The 17,965-nt window shown below is 41.8% G+C and overlaps 1 protein-coding gene across 2 annotated transcripts in view; it reads right to left on the bottom strand.

Annotated features, from left to right (window-relative positions):
• atad2b (ATPase family AAA domain containing 2B) overlaps positions 1–17,965 on the bottom strand; it is a 65,131-nt gene that overhangs the window by 33,905 nt on the left and 13,261 nt on the right. For both annotated transcript variants that reach the window (XM_030771226.1, XM_030771227.1), the window contains 10 exons: positions 17,265–17,376; positions 16,975–17,090; positions 15,353–15,527; positions 14,995–15,083; positions 14,683–14,842; positions 12,603–12,693; positions 11,865–12,176; positions 10,613–10,757; positions 8,610–8,796; positions 8,256–8,441 (listed from right to left, as the gene is read on the bottom strand). In XM_030771226.1, the coding sequence (XP_030627086.1) occupies positions 8,256–8,441; positions 8,610–8,796; positions 10,613–10,757; positions 11,865–12,176; positions 12,603–12,693; positions 14,683–14,842; positions 14,995–15,083; positions 15,353–15,527; positions 16,975–17,090; positions 17,265–17,376 (1,573 nt within the window). The remainder of the gene's footprint in view (positions 1–8,255; positions 8,442–8,609; positions 8,797–10,612; positions 10,758–11,864; positions 12,177–12,602; positions 12,694–14,682; positions 14,843–14,994; positions 15,084–15,352; positions 15,528–16,974; positions 17,091–17,264; positions 17,377–17,965) is intronic.

A 17,965-nucleotide genomic window follows, 5' to 3' on the forward strand; every position in this document is an offset into this window, starting at 1 on the left:
CAAAATATTTGCAGTTGATATCTTCAGAACAGGCTTGTAATGTGATAATTTATTCATTTGAAAATCGTTCCCTTGTAAAACCCGCTATTTTGCAGTTCTCAAAACTCATCTATAAGCATACACAAAAACCCACAAAAAGAAATGACCACTTAATAAAGATCAAAGGTCTAGCACAACAAGGAACACCTGATCATAACACCTGAACATTTCCTTCCTCTGAAACCAAACAAACTACTGTGAATTCCTGTCACTTCTGATTTCTCACATCAGACTTTGTCTTTGGAGAAAGATTCCTTCCTTTCTTCTAGCCTTGTTCTGAGTCGGGAGGATGGAGTGTGACGAGAAAGAGAAAGACGGAGAGTATGGAGGGGGGGGGGGGGGCATGAGAAAGAGAACGCAAGAAAGAAAGAGAAAAAAAAAAACTGTAGGACTGCCTCTGATTCTGACTCTTGGTATGAGAGGATGTGGTGCTTGCACTTCAAAAGCCTGGTTTGTTTGTAAACATGCAGAATTTATAAATCAGGATGAAACTAATGCAGCATCCCCCACGCATATGTACATACATACAAAACCAATGGTCAGTTTCTGGGTGTCCCTCATAAAACATAACTGTCAAAGCCTATTTAAATGTATCGATCACTCAGAAAAACGCATTCATCACTGGTAGTGTCACTGGTTTAGTTTGTCTCAAAAGAATAATGAATAACCATATCAAAGAAGAACACATAAAAAAATCGGAGTGGTCAAAGGTTCAAATGATTCTTGGAGTATGCTGCACGGAGCAAAGGTTCTTTGAGAGTGAGTGGGGAAAAATTACAAAGACTGTCTCCAATGTGTGCTAAGTCATTAAAGAAAAATCCGTCTTTGTGGTGATATTTCCATTAAACAGTTATTGCCAGCGACATAATTCTAATGCTGTGTAATAAAATCAGATGTTGTGCTGGCTGAGAAAGGACAGAACTACTGTTCAGTTGGTCAGAAAACGTCCCTCTGAGGTGTCATTACGCTCTAAAAAAGTTAATGTGGGTGACTATCAAAGGCTACATTAAAATAAGGCAAAAATTATTCCGCTCTAATGACTGTCATTACATTACCCTAATATTACGGGAAGCACTACATGTGTCCATGTGGGTTTGATGGAAAGCCAGACCTTTGGTAAAACCACAATGTACAGTTTTAAAAACACGTGAAGGCGACACTCAGCTGTAGAAGTGCAGAAGCAAATCCCACATTTGGGATTCATGGTTCAAATCTCAGCTGCACCATGTTTGCTAGTCCTGGATGGATGTCCATGGGATTTGGCTGTGTTCCGTGGGTGGGTAGTTGGGTTAGCTTAGGTTCCTTTTCCCTCTTGCTCTGGAGGGGTCACTAATAGCCAGGAGCCTTTGTGGCTGAGGCGAAAAGAGCTCTCCTCCAAGAGCATGATGCCTTCACAGCACATGGTTTGGGATAAATGAGTGAGTGGCCACATATGTGACAGACAAAGGATGCACTTGCACCAAGAAAATCCTCTGGGGTGACTGTGAGGCAAGGGGAAGATTTATGAGATGAGAGCTGGGTATTACAAATTGGTAATTAAAAACAAACAAACAAAAAAACCAGACTAAACTCTAAACGAGCACTTTATCCCCACATCCCACTTCTCTGCCCATCTATGTAATCTCGCCTGTAATTTCTAATCTGCCAGTTTTATTAATTCTATTGAATTCATGGGGTTTCTAGGGCTCTCACTTCTGCTGTTCTGCTTTTCTTGTTAGCCTCATCTCTTCAAATGGACAGAGACACAGGATGTGTTCAAAGACAGAGAGTTTATGATTCAGCTGAAAAGTCATGAAGGTTATGGAAAACAGCTGAGACCAAAGAAAGGCCTTCTTCCCAACCAGAGGGCAAGTCACACCTTTAGACTGAGGCAGGGGGATTCAATTTAGAAGGGAAAAGAAAAATGCTCTCTTCACTTAATTTCTTTCCCTCGAAAGTGTTTTGCTCCCCTCTGCCTCCATCCCTCTTTCTCTCTCAGAGGCATAAAGTCAAGGTCACAATCAACAACATCTAGCCAAATATGAGCAGGCACTAAGTGGTCCATTTTAATAGCGTTAAAAGCAAAAGTGCTCCTTAATTAAGCTTATTAACGAGGGTGACCTTCATTTTAAAATCAACATTCTGCCCCTCTGTAGCCTGTACAGGAAATATGAGACATGGTGAGGCTGCCCCCCCCCCCCGCCCCCCCCCCCCCCCCCAAACCATTCCATGTTGGCTAGAGAATTTTTTTTTTAATGCCTTAATATATCGCACCTGTGGTTTAACACTGGATTCTGATTTTATTTTGATTTACAGATGACCTCTTGTGAAGCTTCATTTCCTTTCTGCTGAATGTCTGTTTTTAAATGTCAACTCTACTGCTGTAAAACCATTTCGTGTTCACAAGTGGAAATAACCTGATGGGTATTCATAGAATGACATTTCACAGCAATGCATTAAAAGTCACAAATAATGTGTATTTGTACCCTATTGTTCTAGGAGCTGGGTTTGTTAGTACATAACCATGTATGATCTGTTGAATACTCAGTTAACCACAAAAGTAACCACAAAATCCCTCTACACTTCCATTATCCAGTTAAAAAAATGAGATCTTTAACAAATCAAAGTAAAAATGTCAGTATATTGAAACCATTCCAATTGTATATGTCTCAAATACCACCCTTTCTCATGCATACATTGTAGAGGTCTGAATCTTCACTGGTCTCACGATTCGATTCGATTAAGATTCTAAGGGTAGCGATTCGATTACAAAACAATTCTCGATGCATCACATCCTCAATGTTTTTTTTACTTTGTTTGTTTGTTTTTTTTAATTAATACAAGACTACAAGCCCTCAGATCTGAACTGTTTTTACTTTTCAACTTTTTGTTTAACAGCTGTTTTCAAAAATTATATCAAGTCATATAACATAAAATCTTTTTCAGGTAAGACTACCACAAGGCATATGTAAACAATTGCACAAGTGCACATTTTTGTTTTTAGTGCATTATAGATATACAGTAAAAAATGATGATTTTACATAGAAAATAAAATTCTTTTACAGCTCTATAACAGGATAAATCTCTTACTGTCTTGTAATAAAAATATAACTCAAAAATAAGAGCACCCATACAGGTCATATAAACAGCTACATACTTGGGGTTTGCTAAGTTTAGCTCCGGGTGGAAGCGGGTGATATGATTCCTCAAAATTGTTGTATTGCCGAAGTATTTAATCTTGGCTCGGCAGGTCTTACACATAGCATATTTTTTGTCAAGCTCGTTTTTGCTTATATTTTCATAAAAACCGAAATGTGCCCAGACATCTGCTTTTAAGATATTGGGTTCGTTTTTAATCTCTGGTTGCTGGATTACGTTGCCCTCTCTTTGCCATGTTTCCGATCACGCCAGACACAAGTGATAAACGTAGTATCCTGGAAGAGGGGAGGGGGTGTACTTTTTAGTTACTTAGCCTGCTTTATTCACAATAAAAACAGTACGCTGGCATGTGTGTTATTTAATTACAATTTTTAAAAATCGATAGTCTTCTTTTTCTGCATCGACACAGAATCTTTCACTTTCGCATCGCGATGCATCGTAAAAACGATTCTCACTGTGCCTCACCATAATGAGTAATAACATTAAAAGGCAGCAAAACAGTGAGCGTTCAATTCAACACAGAACCATCCCACAGAGAGATCAAGAACTCCAAACACAGGCAGTGACGTTGTAGTGAGAGTGCCATTCAAGAACTGTGACACTGTTGGCGCCTTTTCCCTCACATGCTTGGCACTGTGGCATAGAGACCAAGTCACCACCACATTCCTCTATCCCTGGGCACAGTGTTGACAACACCTTCCATACTGCAGATGCCACTGTTGGGAAGGATGGGGATCTGTCCTCCCTTCCCTCCTGTCTATCTCTGAGACCCATGGTGCAGTGGAGAAAAGCTCGAGGATCTCAACAGAGGGAGGAATTTTATTTTTATACAGGGCAGAGGGAGGCTTCGCCCACTGACTGAGAGAGCAGAAGAGGAAACAGCTGTTATGCTAAAAGTGCCAGAAACCCAGTGTCGTGCACAGCCTTGCCAAATCAAATCTCATCTTCCTGAGAAAAAAAAACCCTTCACTTTATGCTCATAACCTCTACTCTAATGGAAGTTATCAAACTCTCCAATATCACCACCTGACAGTTTTTTCAATTCAAAACATTTCCAATTGACTCAACACAACTGAATATTGAGTCCCCATACCTACCTAACAACACTAAACCTGCTGGTCTCAATTTTGATCGCCATTCCACTATATGACCCCCACTCTTCTACACATCACTCTCTTGCAAATAATCTGCGGTTTTCCTGAGGAGGGGCATTGACACTGATACTGCTGAAATCTGTCAACATGTGGTGGATTTACACTCTACATTCTTTGTCTGGTGTTGTGCCACTTTGAATGTACAGTACAACTCCTTCACAGACAGCCTTAACACTGGCCTGAGCCGGAGAAACCTCGGACTCACCATTAAGACTGGAAAAGCTCACAACTGCAGATCATCGGCTCTCCTCAGAGGTGTTAGGTGAATCTTATAAGCGGCTCACTGCCAATGTCTTGACAACGTGCTTTGCTTTCACTGTCCCTCAAAAAGGGGAATTGTTTCTTGTTCTTTTTTTGTCTCTGGTTGGGGTGGGGGTTGGGGATAAATGAGACCTGCAGCATGATAAGCAGATATAAGATTCTGCCCAAATGTTTTCGACAGACTGACAATATATACATTTACCTGTGCACAAGGATCAATAAAACTGTATCACTGAACACCATTACAGACAGTCTGTTCCCACTGAATGACATTTCTGATCTGTGTAAAATGACTGACACAAATATTGATTTCGTGAAAGTCTCTGATTATACTGAGCAGTGATAGGCTTTCAATGTATTTCGAAGCTTTTGGGATTGGGCGTGTGGAGTGTCTTGCATGGCTTAAGCAAGAAGTGGGTTGAGTCATGCAGGGCAGGGATCAGACAGGGCATCCACGTTTTTCTGTCAGTTTAGTCATTCAGCTTCTGCTGTTATTTACAGGTGAGGCTTATCAGGCCTTGCTTCCCAAGGTTTTTTCCCCCAGGTCTGTTTACAGAGATGATATAACAGTCTTCCTCAAAGAGTGGGACATGAGGTTTTTCAAAGGGGTTCAGAAGGTATCTTCAACTTGAGTCAACCGATGAAAAAAAGCAAAGCAGCAGAACAGGGCAGTGGATGGTGGGACAGGCTTCATAGTCACCAGGAGGTTCTCAATACAGTAACGGATAAAAGGTTTCGTGAGAGGTTTTTTCTTTTCCTTTAGGTTCAGATGATTTTAAATGAAATAACTATTCAGAGAAAAGGTGTGTCACACTGAATGCAAATGGTTTTCATCCAAGCTATCCTAAAGAGCGAGAGGCAATAAATTGAGTGTCTCTACCCTGAGGCACAGAATGATTGCACTGGAGCCCTCTGAGGCTCTGGTGCAAGACATACATTGCCTTCATGAGAACTTTCTCTAGATCAGGTCAACTGACTTGTGTCCGCCTGTAGGTAAGTGCTGGTTGACATCTATTCTAGGATAACCGTGTTTCATCTGAAGGCAGTACAGAGACGGCTAAATCACACTGGCAGTGCTGAGGCTTCTGTCTAGTGCAGGTCACTGAGACCTGGACAAGCGGTTGTTCAGAGGGAATTGACTTCACTGGCCTTCTTATCAGTCAGTTAGTCTTGAATGGCAAACATGCCACCCCAAGTTGTGGCTGTTTGAGAAGCCACTGTGTTATACATTTTTCTTTTGGACTCAGCTCTCATCCACAGCCAGATGGCTTTTGGGTTAACTGACCTCTGAAGAACAAAAACATAGCAGACATCTACAGGTTCTACTCAGCTCTCTGTTGGTGGTTCTTTGGGTATAGTGCATTGTCTGACCAGTGGACTGATAGCACCTTGACTTGCCTTGTATTTGGTTGCTAGGGGTGGCAAGAGGAAGAGAGGTTACTGAGGTCATACTATGGGATTTTTAAAAAAAACTGGGAAGAAAAACACTTTTTCATGCATGAAAGGTTCCCATATGTGGTACCAGAAAGGTGGACTTAGTGGGATTCTTGGCAATGACTCCTCCCCTACAGATGTCTTGGTTGTCTTCTAATCGACATGTGATCAGCTAACTGGTGTATTGCACAAGGGGAAATAATTATGATGAAATACTTAACAACAATAACATGACAGACACCTGCCACACCAAAAAAGGCCTGTACTTTATTGTTTTGAGAAGAGTCACCTCTCTCACATTCAAGTGATTTTGACACTTCATTACATGGGTGGATATGAGCCTGGAGGTTTTTCTTTTAATTCCTTAAAATTGTTTGTTTTGGGGACAAAATATGCAATTAGGAAAAGTGGCACAGATGGTCGCACTGAACTATTTGCCTAGGATGGTTGTTGCATGTGGTAGCTGCATTTCCAAGGACTGAACATGTCTTACCCCTTTGTGTTTGCATCTGTGGTCTACAAAATATCTTACATGTAGCCAGTGTTGGGTCAAGGGTCAGTTTTGTGGTCACAATGATTTTTTTCAGTTGTCTAGTTTTGGTGAGAAAACTTCCTGAGATGTGACTATGTGCTGCGTTTCTACAGAATGTTATTCTGCCCCAGTAAATACAGATTTCAAGTTCTCTCTCTCTCTCTGTCTCTGTCTCTCCGTCTCTCTTGGTGCTAGTGAGGGCTGAAGTTATTTCTGATCTGCTGATATTGCGTGAAGGGGGCCTGATGGAAAGAGTGCTCTGTATCACTGTGAGTCTTCTGTATTGATCCATGCCTGAGCACTGAACTCCCCGCCCAGATTAAGAGAAGGGTCCAGGACCCAGGGCCAGGATTTCCGAACACAGGGCTGTTAAGAAAGTACAGCACCTCTGGTGTTGGGCATAGGAGGGCTCTCAAAGCACAGAAACTCTGTATCCATTTGGATTCAAACAGGCTCACCAGCAGGCACTTCTCAGCATTTACTAAATTCATAATCAAAGGAATACTTTGGACTTCTTGTCTGAAGAGCTCCTGAGGAGGTATGAGAGCAGTTGAGCAACTGTAAGAGCTTGTTATGTGAGAGAGAAATAGAGGGAGTGAGAGAGAGAGAGAGAGAGAAAGACAGACAATGGGAATTAGTAAGAGAAAAAAAGAGGGAGAGAGAAAACACTAAAGAACAGTACATGGGGAGTTCGAAAGGGAGAGGGAGGGATAGGAAAAAAAAAAATAAGAGAGAGAAGGCAATCCCACATTGAGAACACACCAACCACATGTGAATCTCAGATGAGCTGTTCTAGAATCTAGAACTGATCGTATGAGCTTTTAATGACTGCTTCATCATCAACCATTACTTGATAATTCACGAAAAAAAAAAGACCCTCATACCTCTCTCAGCACCTCGCAAATCCCTCTTTAACACATACATCTCAAGACACCAGCAGCGTCTGTCAATAATGCAAGCATACAGCTCCCTACCCATGCATCTCTGCCCTCCTGGTGAGCATCTCACTCTACAACAGAGCCAAGATCAAAGGCTCCCCCACAAGTCAAATCATGCCCCCCCACCCACAACCACAATGCACCCTGGGTAGCGCACGGCACACAGTGAGGGCTGCACGAAGCCTGTGATGGTGTCTCCCATGGCGAAACTGCGGACCTGCCAGAATCACTCCCCATCGGCATAATTAAGGAGTCTTCTTTTTTTTTTTTGTTGTGCAACTGAATCATTCTTTTTCTCTCTCTTTTTCTCTGTTTCAGTTCCTTAATTGATTTCAAGGTCTCTGTTGTCTTTGGTGAAAGAGCATGATGATTGACACAGGATGAAGGAAGAAAAAGAAGAATTTGAGACAAAGAGTGAGAGGAAGAAAAAGAGAGAGGACAGATGAGGAGGATAGAGAGTGGCAAGAGACTGTCAGCATGGATTAGGAAAAAGGGAGGAGAGGAAAAAAAACCAACAAAGAACAGGAAGAAGCAGTGTGATCACAGAGAGAAGAGCTTTTAGGTGGACATGAGAATGAAGCAAAAGAGAAGACGGTGCAGATAGATGAGTGGACTAAAAGCAGCAGAAAAACAAGGGAAAGAGAGTGAGACAGGGGAAACAGGTGGCAATAGAACCAGAGAGAGAGGAAGCAAAAGAAAAAAAGAAAGAGAGAAGGGTAGAGTAAGACTACTAGGGAAGAGAAAGTGAAAAGGTCTGACCTCCTCAGGGAGCTGTTTGTAACTGGTCTCGGCTGTGGCGAGGATGAGGAGCGGGGTGAAAGAGGGAACATCCTGCAGCAGTGTGAGGAAGGTGCTCTTCACCGTCTCACTGATGGCCTCCCACCAATCACCAATGTGAGGCATGTAAACCACGCTGGGGATGCTCCGTCGAGCCTCCCGAAACACCTACACGCACGCACGAACACACACACACACCCCTTATCAGTTGTCAGCAACTGTTAAAAAAAATCAATGAAGTTACCATCCTTAAACAGGGCAAACAGGCATGACTGTTTAAACTCCATATGGGGGGTGAAGGGGAAGACAGTGAGAGAGATGTGGGCTGGGCTGTACCTGAGCGCAGGACTCTTCTGGGGTCTTGGCACTGACTGAGTAGAGTGTGGGCAGGTCTAAGCGGTGCACAGTGAATTTGTCCAGGTGATGGAGGATGGCGGGGGCCAGATGCGTACTCTGGCCGGACCCCCGTGGTCCCGTCAACAGCAGCCTTGGGCGGTACGAGGTGGGCTGCAGGTAGGCAGACCTGCCGACACAAACAGCAGTTACCACAAAACACTGTGCCAGTCCCCTCAGAAATACTGGCTGTGATTAAGCCTTTTCATTGCACCCTCAAAAAAGATTTTACTTTGCTACATTTCATAATCTCACAGCCACCACAGGAGTGATGTTAATAACTTCCATAAACACTGGCACAGAAATACTGCGTGCCATATTCACCTTTTACCCAGAAACAAAATAAACACTTGTATTTGACTGCTTATAAACACACACAGACGGGCGGTCTGAGATGAACTGCAAGCCAAATTGATTGCCAAATTAACAATCCTGCAGTCAACCTATCCTGAAAAAAATGAAAGAAAGAAAGAAAGAAAGAAATCCATATTGCCTGGAGAAAAATCAATGGGAACGGCGAAGCAGCATGTGATCAGGAGCATGGGGAGTAAAGCTATTAGAGGAGATTATGCAAATATGAATTCCACAGATTTACAAACATGAACACCTGGCTTAAATCAACCTAATACCACTGCAAATAGTTGGAGATATCATAATGGATTTATGTACATATAAATTTCCACTTTATCACCGAGGACACACATCACTGTGAAGACATCCAGAAAGACGACTTAATCAAGCGTGTGACTGAAGTTGAATTGTAATTGAAGAGCAAATGTAGACACTGTTACAAACCACAAGTTTTCAAATCCATACAGTGCGACAAAATGTACAGGACACAAGTCTCTTTTTTTGTAAAGGATAATGGTGTATTTAAGTCTCACAAAGGCAATACTGAAATAACTGAGATAAAGGGCTCTGAGGACTTTGTTTCTTCTTTTGTTTCATTTGTTTGGCTTTGTGACCATGTGGCAAGGATAACATTGTGGCTTATACTGAGCGATTTCTCACTCTCTCTCAACATATTTGACATCAAGCTGAATAAAGGTCTGACATGCCTTTTAGACTAAATGTAGCTAATTTCACCACTGAACTGTTATACGTACAGGGATTCATTAAAACACGGCTCTATGCCGTCAGACAGTATCATTCATTATGTAGAGGCTGGCTGCAAAACAGAAACAAATGTGAGTGGGAATAGTCCCTTCTGTGAGCTGTCCACAATGTCAGACTGAAAATGGATCTGTTATTCTGTGAATTTCCAACAGATGGCAGCAGTAGACTACACTAAAATGTGAAGACCACAGAAAAACACTGCATCAGCAGTCCTCAAATGGGAATCCTCATCAGGAGAAAACAGTCTTCAGTCATTGAACTCTTAGGGGATAAATAAAGCAGTGACTGTTTTGATGACATAAGCATTATAATGGGTGTATTTCCAGCTTGACATGGGAACCGAACCTGTGAAAGCAGTAAAACTTTCAGTATAACTTCCCTTTTTACACTGTTGATCAAACATGGTCACAGCAGAGTTATGTACTGAACATTCAATCCAATATTCCCAGTCTAAATTCCAATGCTACAAGCTGCTGCGGAGGAGCATAACATAACGGAGTATCTGATCCGTGTTCTGTGTGTTCAGTTCACTGTGCTTTTACCAAGTGAAAGAGGAGAGCAATTTGAGAGTTGTGGTGGATGTCTTGTCTTTTAACTAGCTCTGCCTTGCCTAGGTGAACTTTAGAGGAGTGTATTTTATAGAAAAACGACACCGGAAAACGTAAAACATTCAAGTCCCACTTAACAGTGGGAAGTAGAAGATGCATTCTGAAGCTCATCTCCTAGAACTCCAGATCAGTGCTACGCATCCAGGCATCACATTCATTTGAAAATCAAAGAGAACCATCTGTCTAAATGTCTAAACTTTGTGCCTGTGAGTGGTAACTCACGTGGTAAAATGGAGGAATGGTCTGGTTGTAGAGGAGTTGCCGGCTTTCTTTGGGGACCCTAATTGAAGTTCATAGATAGAGGGAGTACCAGCCTCACCGTCACACTCACTGAAAGAGTCCTCGTCAAACAGCTGATTGTCAGTGTCTGTCAAACAAAAGGAGAGACACAACACCTAGATCAGAACATCTATAAAACAACCATTATCTCTCTATTCGTAGCACATTCAGAGAGAAGAAGAAGGGGAAAAAAAGTTAGTTTACGGTTCTCGGTTGAAATAAATCAACTGAACTTGTGGAAGGTCCTTGTTTCTGCAGTGAGTTGCTGAGCAAACTTTGCAACTTGCTAACAGCTTATGCAAGTGCGGTGAAGAATGCACTTAAAAAGAGAACAACGTGAAAACTCATAGGGGAACTGTCCAATATAGTAATTATAATAATGAGCCTGTCTTTAACTTTCATACATTTGACAACACCAATTTAAAAGTTTTGTTTTAAAACAGCATGTACACAGAAATTTCCATAAGAAAAATAAGGGCAAAAACTTTTATTAGAATAATCTCAGTCCCATGAGAGTGAGGGAATGCTCCAGCAAACTAAAGTCATTAAAAGGGCCTGATGATCTTATTCCCTGCAGAAATATGGCCCTGGAGCTGCTAGCTACTGATGCCTGACTGCCCATAGACCAATTTTCATGGACTCTGAAAAAGGACTCAGGAGAACTGAAAGTGGACAAACTTTGAAAAGTGTTCAGGAATGTAAGTTCAAGACCAAAAAACTGTTGGGAATGAATATGCTACATAATCTACAGGGCCAGGGAACATATGCCTATAACGCTATGGCTCAATCTTCAAATTGCTTTAAATGTTAAAATGCGAAAAGACCATCACAAAAAAGAAATAAATCAACAGCACACACTGAATATCAGTATGAATGTAAGGGTGATTAAAAAAAAAAATCAGCAAAAATTATTTAAATATAATAAAACACTTACAATGTTTTCAAAATATCAAATCATTTTTTTGAAACAGTGGTAAGACTATTTAAAGGTACCAATTAGTTCAAAATACAGAGCGAAGACGCTGATTTTACATTACATGTGGACCATAAATTTCATTTCACTTTTGCTCTCTTCATTTGAATCATTCTCACAATTCCTGAATTTACTGAGGGAGAGAGAGAGAGAGTGAGAGAGAAAGAAAGAGAGAGAGAGTGAGACAGAGAGAGAAAGAGAGAGACAGACAGGTACGGGTACCATGTGTGTTTTCCCTGTGTGGGAGTTCTGCATGGGGGAAGACTCGGAGCAGGCAGGCCAGCACGCTTGCTAGTGCCCCCTCCAGCAGGGGCTGGATGGTGCTGGAGAGGGCGCGGCCGGGAGGAGCGAGAGCTCGCTGGGCGGCGGGTACGATAGAGCGCAGGGCGTGGCCAAAGTCCTGAGGGCCCAGCACGATGGAGCTCACGTCAAGCTGGTACCTCAGACTGCTGCTGTAGATCTGAGGGTAACGGCGACGCAACGCCGCTAACGCTGCCTCCGTACAAAGTGCTTTGAGGTCAGCACCACAGTAGCCTACAACAGGACACATGCACATTGTTTAGGCCCCTACAGCTTCAACACAACAACAAAACACAGTGACATTATCACTGCGTAAAGAACCTAATAACATGACCACTGTTTCATATCTCATAAATATCTTGGCCAAACACCAACTGTCTTCAGACCATCTTTTTGGGGGTGCTAAAAGAAAATGTAGAACTCAGATCCCATCTCTGCCTTTGTGGATCTGACTCAGCTTATTCGTAATGACTAGCAAAATGCTCAGTGACCTTACCCAATACAATACCCAAATGCTATGGAATAAATATTATGTGGGGTGTAATTAAGTGTAATCATTGACAGTTGCATGTTCTCAAGTCACAAAACAATGAGCAAAAAGAGAAAGAATGGTGCAAATGTGTAGTTTTGTAACTTTTGGCTGTCTATAATCCCTCTTACCAACACATTTCTCTGCCAACTCATCCAAAAAGGATTCGGCCAGCCTTGGGTTCCAGTCCCTGGTGTGGATCTCTAAAATGTGCTTTCGGGCCTATGGGTAAACATGTATAGACATCAGCAATCCCCCTTCCAAAAATATATATATATATATATTCCAAAGCAAAACATACCAGAACTATTTCAATCAGACATGCTTCAAGAAAGAACTTTTATCAGTGGAAAGCTATTGATCGGCTTTGATAACCTGGCACCCTGCTATGGAGACAAATCACATAGGCTCCATTATTGGAGTGGTTAGTGAGCAAATACTGACTTTAAAAGAGCATATTCCAGGCCTGGGAGGAGAAAACAAAGAGTCTGAACTTCTTTTGAAGTCAGTTGAGAACACGCATTTGTCTGCAGAAGTGATCTTATCGCTGCTAATTACTGCTGTATTTTCCTTCAAGGTTTTCAAAAGATCATCCAGATAATAAAAGTATGACTATGCAAACATATGGGCTGCTTCTTTTGACCTCATGCACAGACGTTACCTGGTACAGAGGACAACAAAGATAGCATTACTTAAAACACTGCACATCTGTCCAGCACTGTTCATGTATCAAACACTTTCAACAATGCAAATAACATATTTAGTAGCAACTAGACGGATAACAAACTTGCTCTACAAATGTAATTTTAGTACCTGCAACTAGGGGTGGACGGTATAAACAGTATAGGAAGTACACCGGTATGAATTTGTCCTACGGTGTGGATTTTGACTATACCGTGCTATCCGGTAGAGCCCTTAGTACGTTTCTGTTGCAGCAAATTTCGCTACGCTCTCATTCAGGTAGTATGGGGGCGAAGGTTGTTCTGATTGGGCGAAATCAGAGTGAAGGCGGCGAAGCAAGCGAAATTGAGATGGTGAATCCCCAGCTTTATGCAAATGAGAACCACGTGAGAACCAATCAGTTCAGTGTGTGATGTGTTTCATACATGATCTTCTCCAGAGAGGCGAAAGTAACAAAAAAAGTCTGACCAAGACGGCGGAGGCTAAAGGCTACATTCAGCCTGAAAAACATGTATATGATTAAAAGGTGTATGGGCAATCATTTGTGTCTACATCAACACGGGTTGTTGTTTACATGTTACGTGAACATAGTCGGGGCCAGAGCAGTAGAAAAAACTTTCTCAACGGCTCTGGTCGGGCCAAATAGACCTCTGTAGACCTTCATTTAAGAACTCGAACTTAACTGCTTCTAACAGGATAGCCAAACAACTTGCTTGCTGTCTTCATGACCACGCCCCCACAGCGAAAGGTGGTAGGGCAAAATTCATGAGATGTTTTGCTGTGTGGAAGCCTAGACAACTGGTCAACGTAATCGATGACGTCGAGGGTGAAAATGCGTCAACAACAATATTTTAAACTGACACATCATCGTTTTATTTTTATGAATTCACCTTCTTGATTTCTAAAATACTTCAATCCATTACAACAAATGCATTTCTTCATTATCACGACATAATTCTCGCTAGGGCTGTGACTAATGACTATTTTTCTATCAATTAATCTATTGACTATTTGAGGCATGTTTAACATTCAGCAGTAAACCGACATAAGAAATGCAGTTAAGAGTACAGTAATAGCTGCCATGCAGTTGATATAGCAGTGCTTTACCCCTTCAGAAGCATTTACATTGAAATTTTAAGAAAAACGAATATATGGCAATAAATACTGTTACCGTCCGTTTCAACTTATACCGTGATATTAATTTTAGTGCCATACCGCCCACCCCTACCTGCAACCCATGCACATCTCCAGAGCATTTTACAAAAATCTCCGGTTTTATGAGGAGGATTACAGGTAAGTAAATTGAGCTAAGAAAATATCCAAAATATCCAAACTCTGGTGTAGACAAGGGCTGGGCTCTACGCAGAATTTTGCTGACTTTTTCAAACACACTCGAATGTACTATTCCAGGGCTCCCGAGGGTCTTGGCCAGTTTTATCTGGTGAAGGACTGCCTCTGTAGTGTTCAATGGATGGATGAGACACTTCAGAACCCTATGGCCAGGGAATCCCACTCTGAAATAAAACCCACCTTTTTATCAGGTAGGTTGAACAGAAATTCCCGGTCGAAACGGCCAGGCCTCCTGAGTGCGGGGTCGATAGAGTCGATTCTGTTTGTAGCACCGATGACTACTATCTCCCCTCGACTGTCCAAACCATCCATCAAAGCCAACAGGGTGGACACTATAGAGCTGCAGAAAGGGAAAGAAAACACAAAAATAATTACTCAAGAGGCCCCACAGTACAAACTTTCTCAGTTTTAGCTTTTTTAAGTTATTTGAAAATGTCTTCATCTTCTCAGACTCTCTGTGTCTAAGGATGGGAGAATGACTACATATTTTACCTGTGTATCTGATCCTGTCTACTGGAACGCACAGGCGCAAGGCCGTCAATCTCATCAAAGAAGATGATGGAGGGACGCATGAGGTATGCCTGCACACACACACACACACAAAAAACACAAGCGCGCACACACACAAAACACGCGCGTGCAAACGCACACCAACACACACGTTTATAGTTCAAAGTTTTACTATGCGGACAGAATAGCACAGTTTATTCTTTTCTTAAAGAAAAGAAAAGAAAAGAAAACACTACAATAAAGCCGATGTGGCATGTAAAGACAGCACAAAGGAGTTTAAGTGCACGAAGGTGGGAGTCAGCTAACAGAGCTCAGCAAAGGAGCTTGTATATGGGCTCACCTGGTCAAAGAGTAGGCGGAGCTGTCGTTCAGATTCGCCTACCCACTTACTGAGGCAGTCCGCCCCCTTCCGCATAAAGAACGCCACCTTCCTGTCACCTTGGCTGCACTCATTGGCCAACGCTCGTGCCACCAGCGTCTTACCCGTACCGGGAGGCCCATAGAAAAGGCAACCTCTGAGAGGAAAAAGGACTGTTAGTATAAAGTGTACACCCATATGCTGGGATCATAAATACTGTTCCTTTATGCTTACAATTGCTTTTGTCTGCATGTATATATTCACAGCCCAAGGTCTGGCAGAATAAGGGAAACACTTGAGTAAATGAGGATTAAAAAGTATATTTAAAAGCAGGGGCTTTGACAGAAGTCCGGCTTCCTAGGTTAACTTGGGAATGAATGTCCCAGCATACTAAGAGGAACGTATACTGGGCGTCTACCGAGTGTTTGTTTCCCCACAGATTTCGGAAACTCTAACGGTGTGGGGTGGTATTTTCCTTTCATGGTTTAGATCCACCCCTCAGAGGAAAAGGTTTACACCAATAAAAACAAAGGCATTTGGTGTGATCTATGGCAAACAAAGTCTATCCTGACAGGAGGCTGGTTACTGAGTGGATCATGAGCATGAAAGCAATAAACAGAGTTCCAGAATAAATGGCTGCATGTGTACAAACAACAAAAAAATCTGTACATACTTATGTATGTCTAAAAGTGTGTCTGTTTCTCTTTATAAATTTTAATCATTTTGAAAGTGTGCTAAGTTGAATGAACTTTGCATATTAAGTCCCACAATTAGCCATAAATAGCAGGTAAAATGCACTGTAAGTTGCACCAACTCCTTCAAGAGAAAGAAAATGGCAAAATCGGAACTCAACCCCGTGTACCTCAGGCCACACAAATGCACAAGGGCTGAATCCACAGCCTGTTCAGTGAATTCACAGCCACAGAACAGGTTGTGAGTCTCATATCCTTGTGGGAAAAAGTTGAGACTGGGAAAGGTATATTATTTAGCAGCCGCAGCAAAGGTATTAGCTACAAAAGAAAATACGTTGTGTGGTAAAATGTAACAGCTGCAGTTAATGCTATTAGCCCTAAGGTCCACACAATTACTGAGATAAAGATAATATATATATATTTAAAAGATATAAAAGCCAAAGCGAAAAAAGTCAGAGTATAGCTTTGCATTGTCATAATTCACGAGTATTGAGCAATGGGCCTACATCATATCACTGTATCAAAAACATTCTGCTCTTCCCACACTGCAGGTTTATAAACTAAATAAATAATACAACTAGACATTATATGTATCATAAATGGTAGCTTTTATAATTCTATGAAGAGCAAGGCTTTAATTTAGTGAATTAAGTGAAAAAAAAAAATGGCACGGGAGGATGTTATCATTCTATCAGTTGTATAGTTGCCAAGTCACACGCTTAAAATTTCCCCTCATCAATGATGTAAAATCTGCATGAGATACTGCAGAACCTCACTTACGTCCATGTTGAAAACATTCACTAGTGTCTCTGATTTAAGGGCAATGCAACTCATTTGGTTCAAAAATAAAATACATTATGCGGAAGCTCTCCTGGAGTGCCATTACAAAGAGTGAAACTAAATAGTTCTCACCTGGGTGGCTGGATTTTAAACTTCTCAAAGACCTCTGGGTAAAGCAGAGGAAAAACCACCATCTCTTTCAGGGCCTGTATGTGATTGGTCAGTCCTCCAACACTGTCAAACTTAACCTTTGTGAAAATCAAAGGACAGTAAGGAGGTGATGAGGGTTTGTAGTGAGTAAAAGAACTCCTTTTCAAAGAAAATGCACCAGTGATTTCAGGCTCATTTGTCATTCTGGATAAAATCTTCTAGAGATGCTGGAGGTATCTTAAGTACAGCTCACAGACCGTATGACCACTCACAGATGTGTCGAGGTTCATGGGATCCACGTCAGCCAAGCTAGCACCGACTTTCACACGATCTCGCAGAACTCCACTCGCAAGATCCTCCACTCGCAGGTTCATGGGCAGGCATCTGTGACAACAAAAACAGCATGCACTTCTCTCAGCCAGACCAACAATCTTTGTCTCTGGACTAAAACTGACCATTGTGGAGCAGAGCTGTTTTGATCTGATCAGAGTTCAGGACAGAAATAGCCAACTGATACCCATAATTAGCAGGTAGTCCTTTTTTAGCAATATAAGGGGGAAAAGGAAAGAAACATACACATTGACATTTCCCAGTAGGCTTGAGAAAATAAGTTAGATTCAAGACAGTGTACCTCAGGCCACACAAATGTGCAAATGCTGAGAGATCAGACCGGGTCATGTAGTCCAAATGTTCATATGACGGCATGACATTAAAAACACGGACCATTTACGCCACTCTAAGCAGTTTTTTGTTTTTTTTTATTTAAAATGGCATAAATATAGCTCAGCTTTAAACAAGCTTCATAGCCATGTGAGTGACTAAAGAAATGACAGGTGCTCCTAAAGAGATTTACCTGCATAGATAATCACTAAAATATGGAAGATTAGTTTGCCAATGGCATGTCCCCATCATATGTGACTACATAAAGGGACAATACTGAAAATGTCTTGGCACAACTACAGTGTTCAAGATA

Source organism: Chanos chanos, chromosome 4, assembly GCF_902362185.1.
Source record: "Chanos chanos chromosome 4, fChaCha1.1, whole genome shotgun sequence".
Classification (NCBI taxonomy): Eukaryota; Metazoa; Chordata; class Actinopteri; order Gonorynchiformes; family Chanidae; genus Chanos; species Chanos chanos.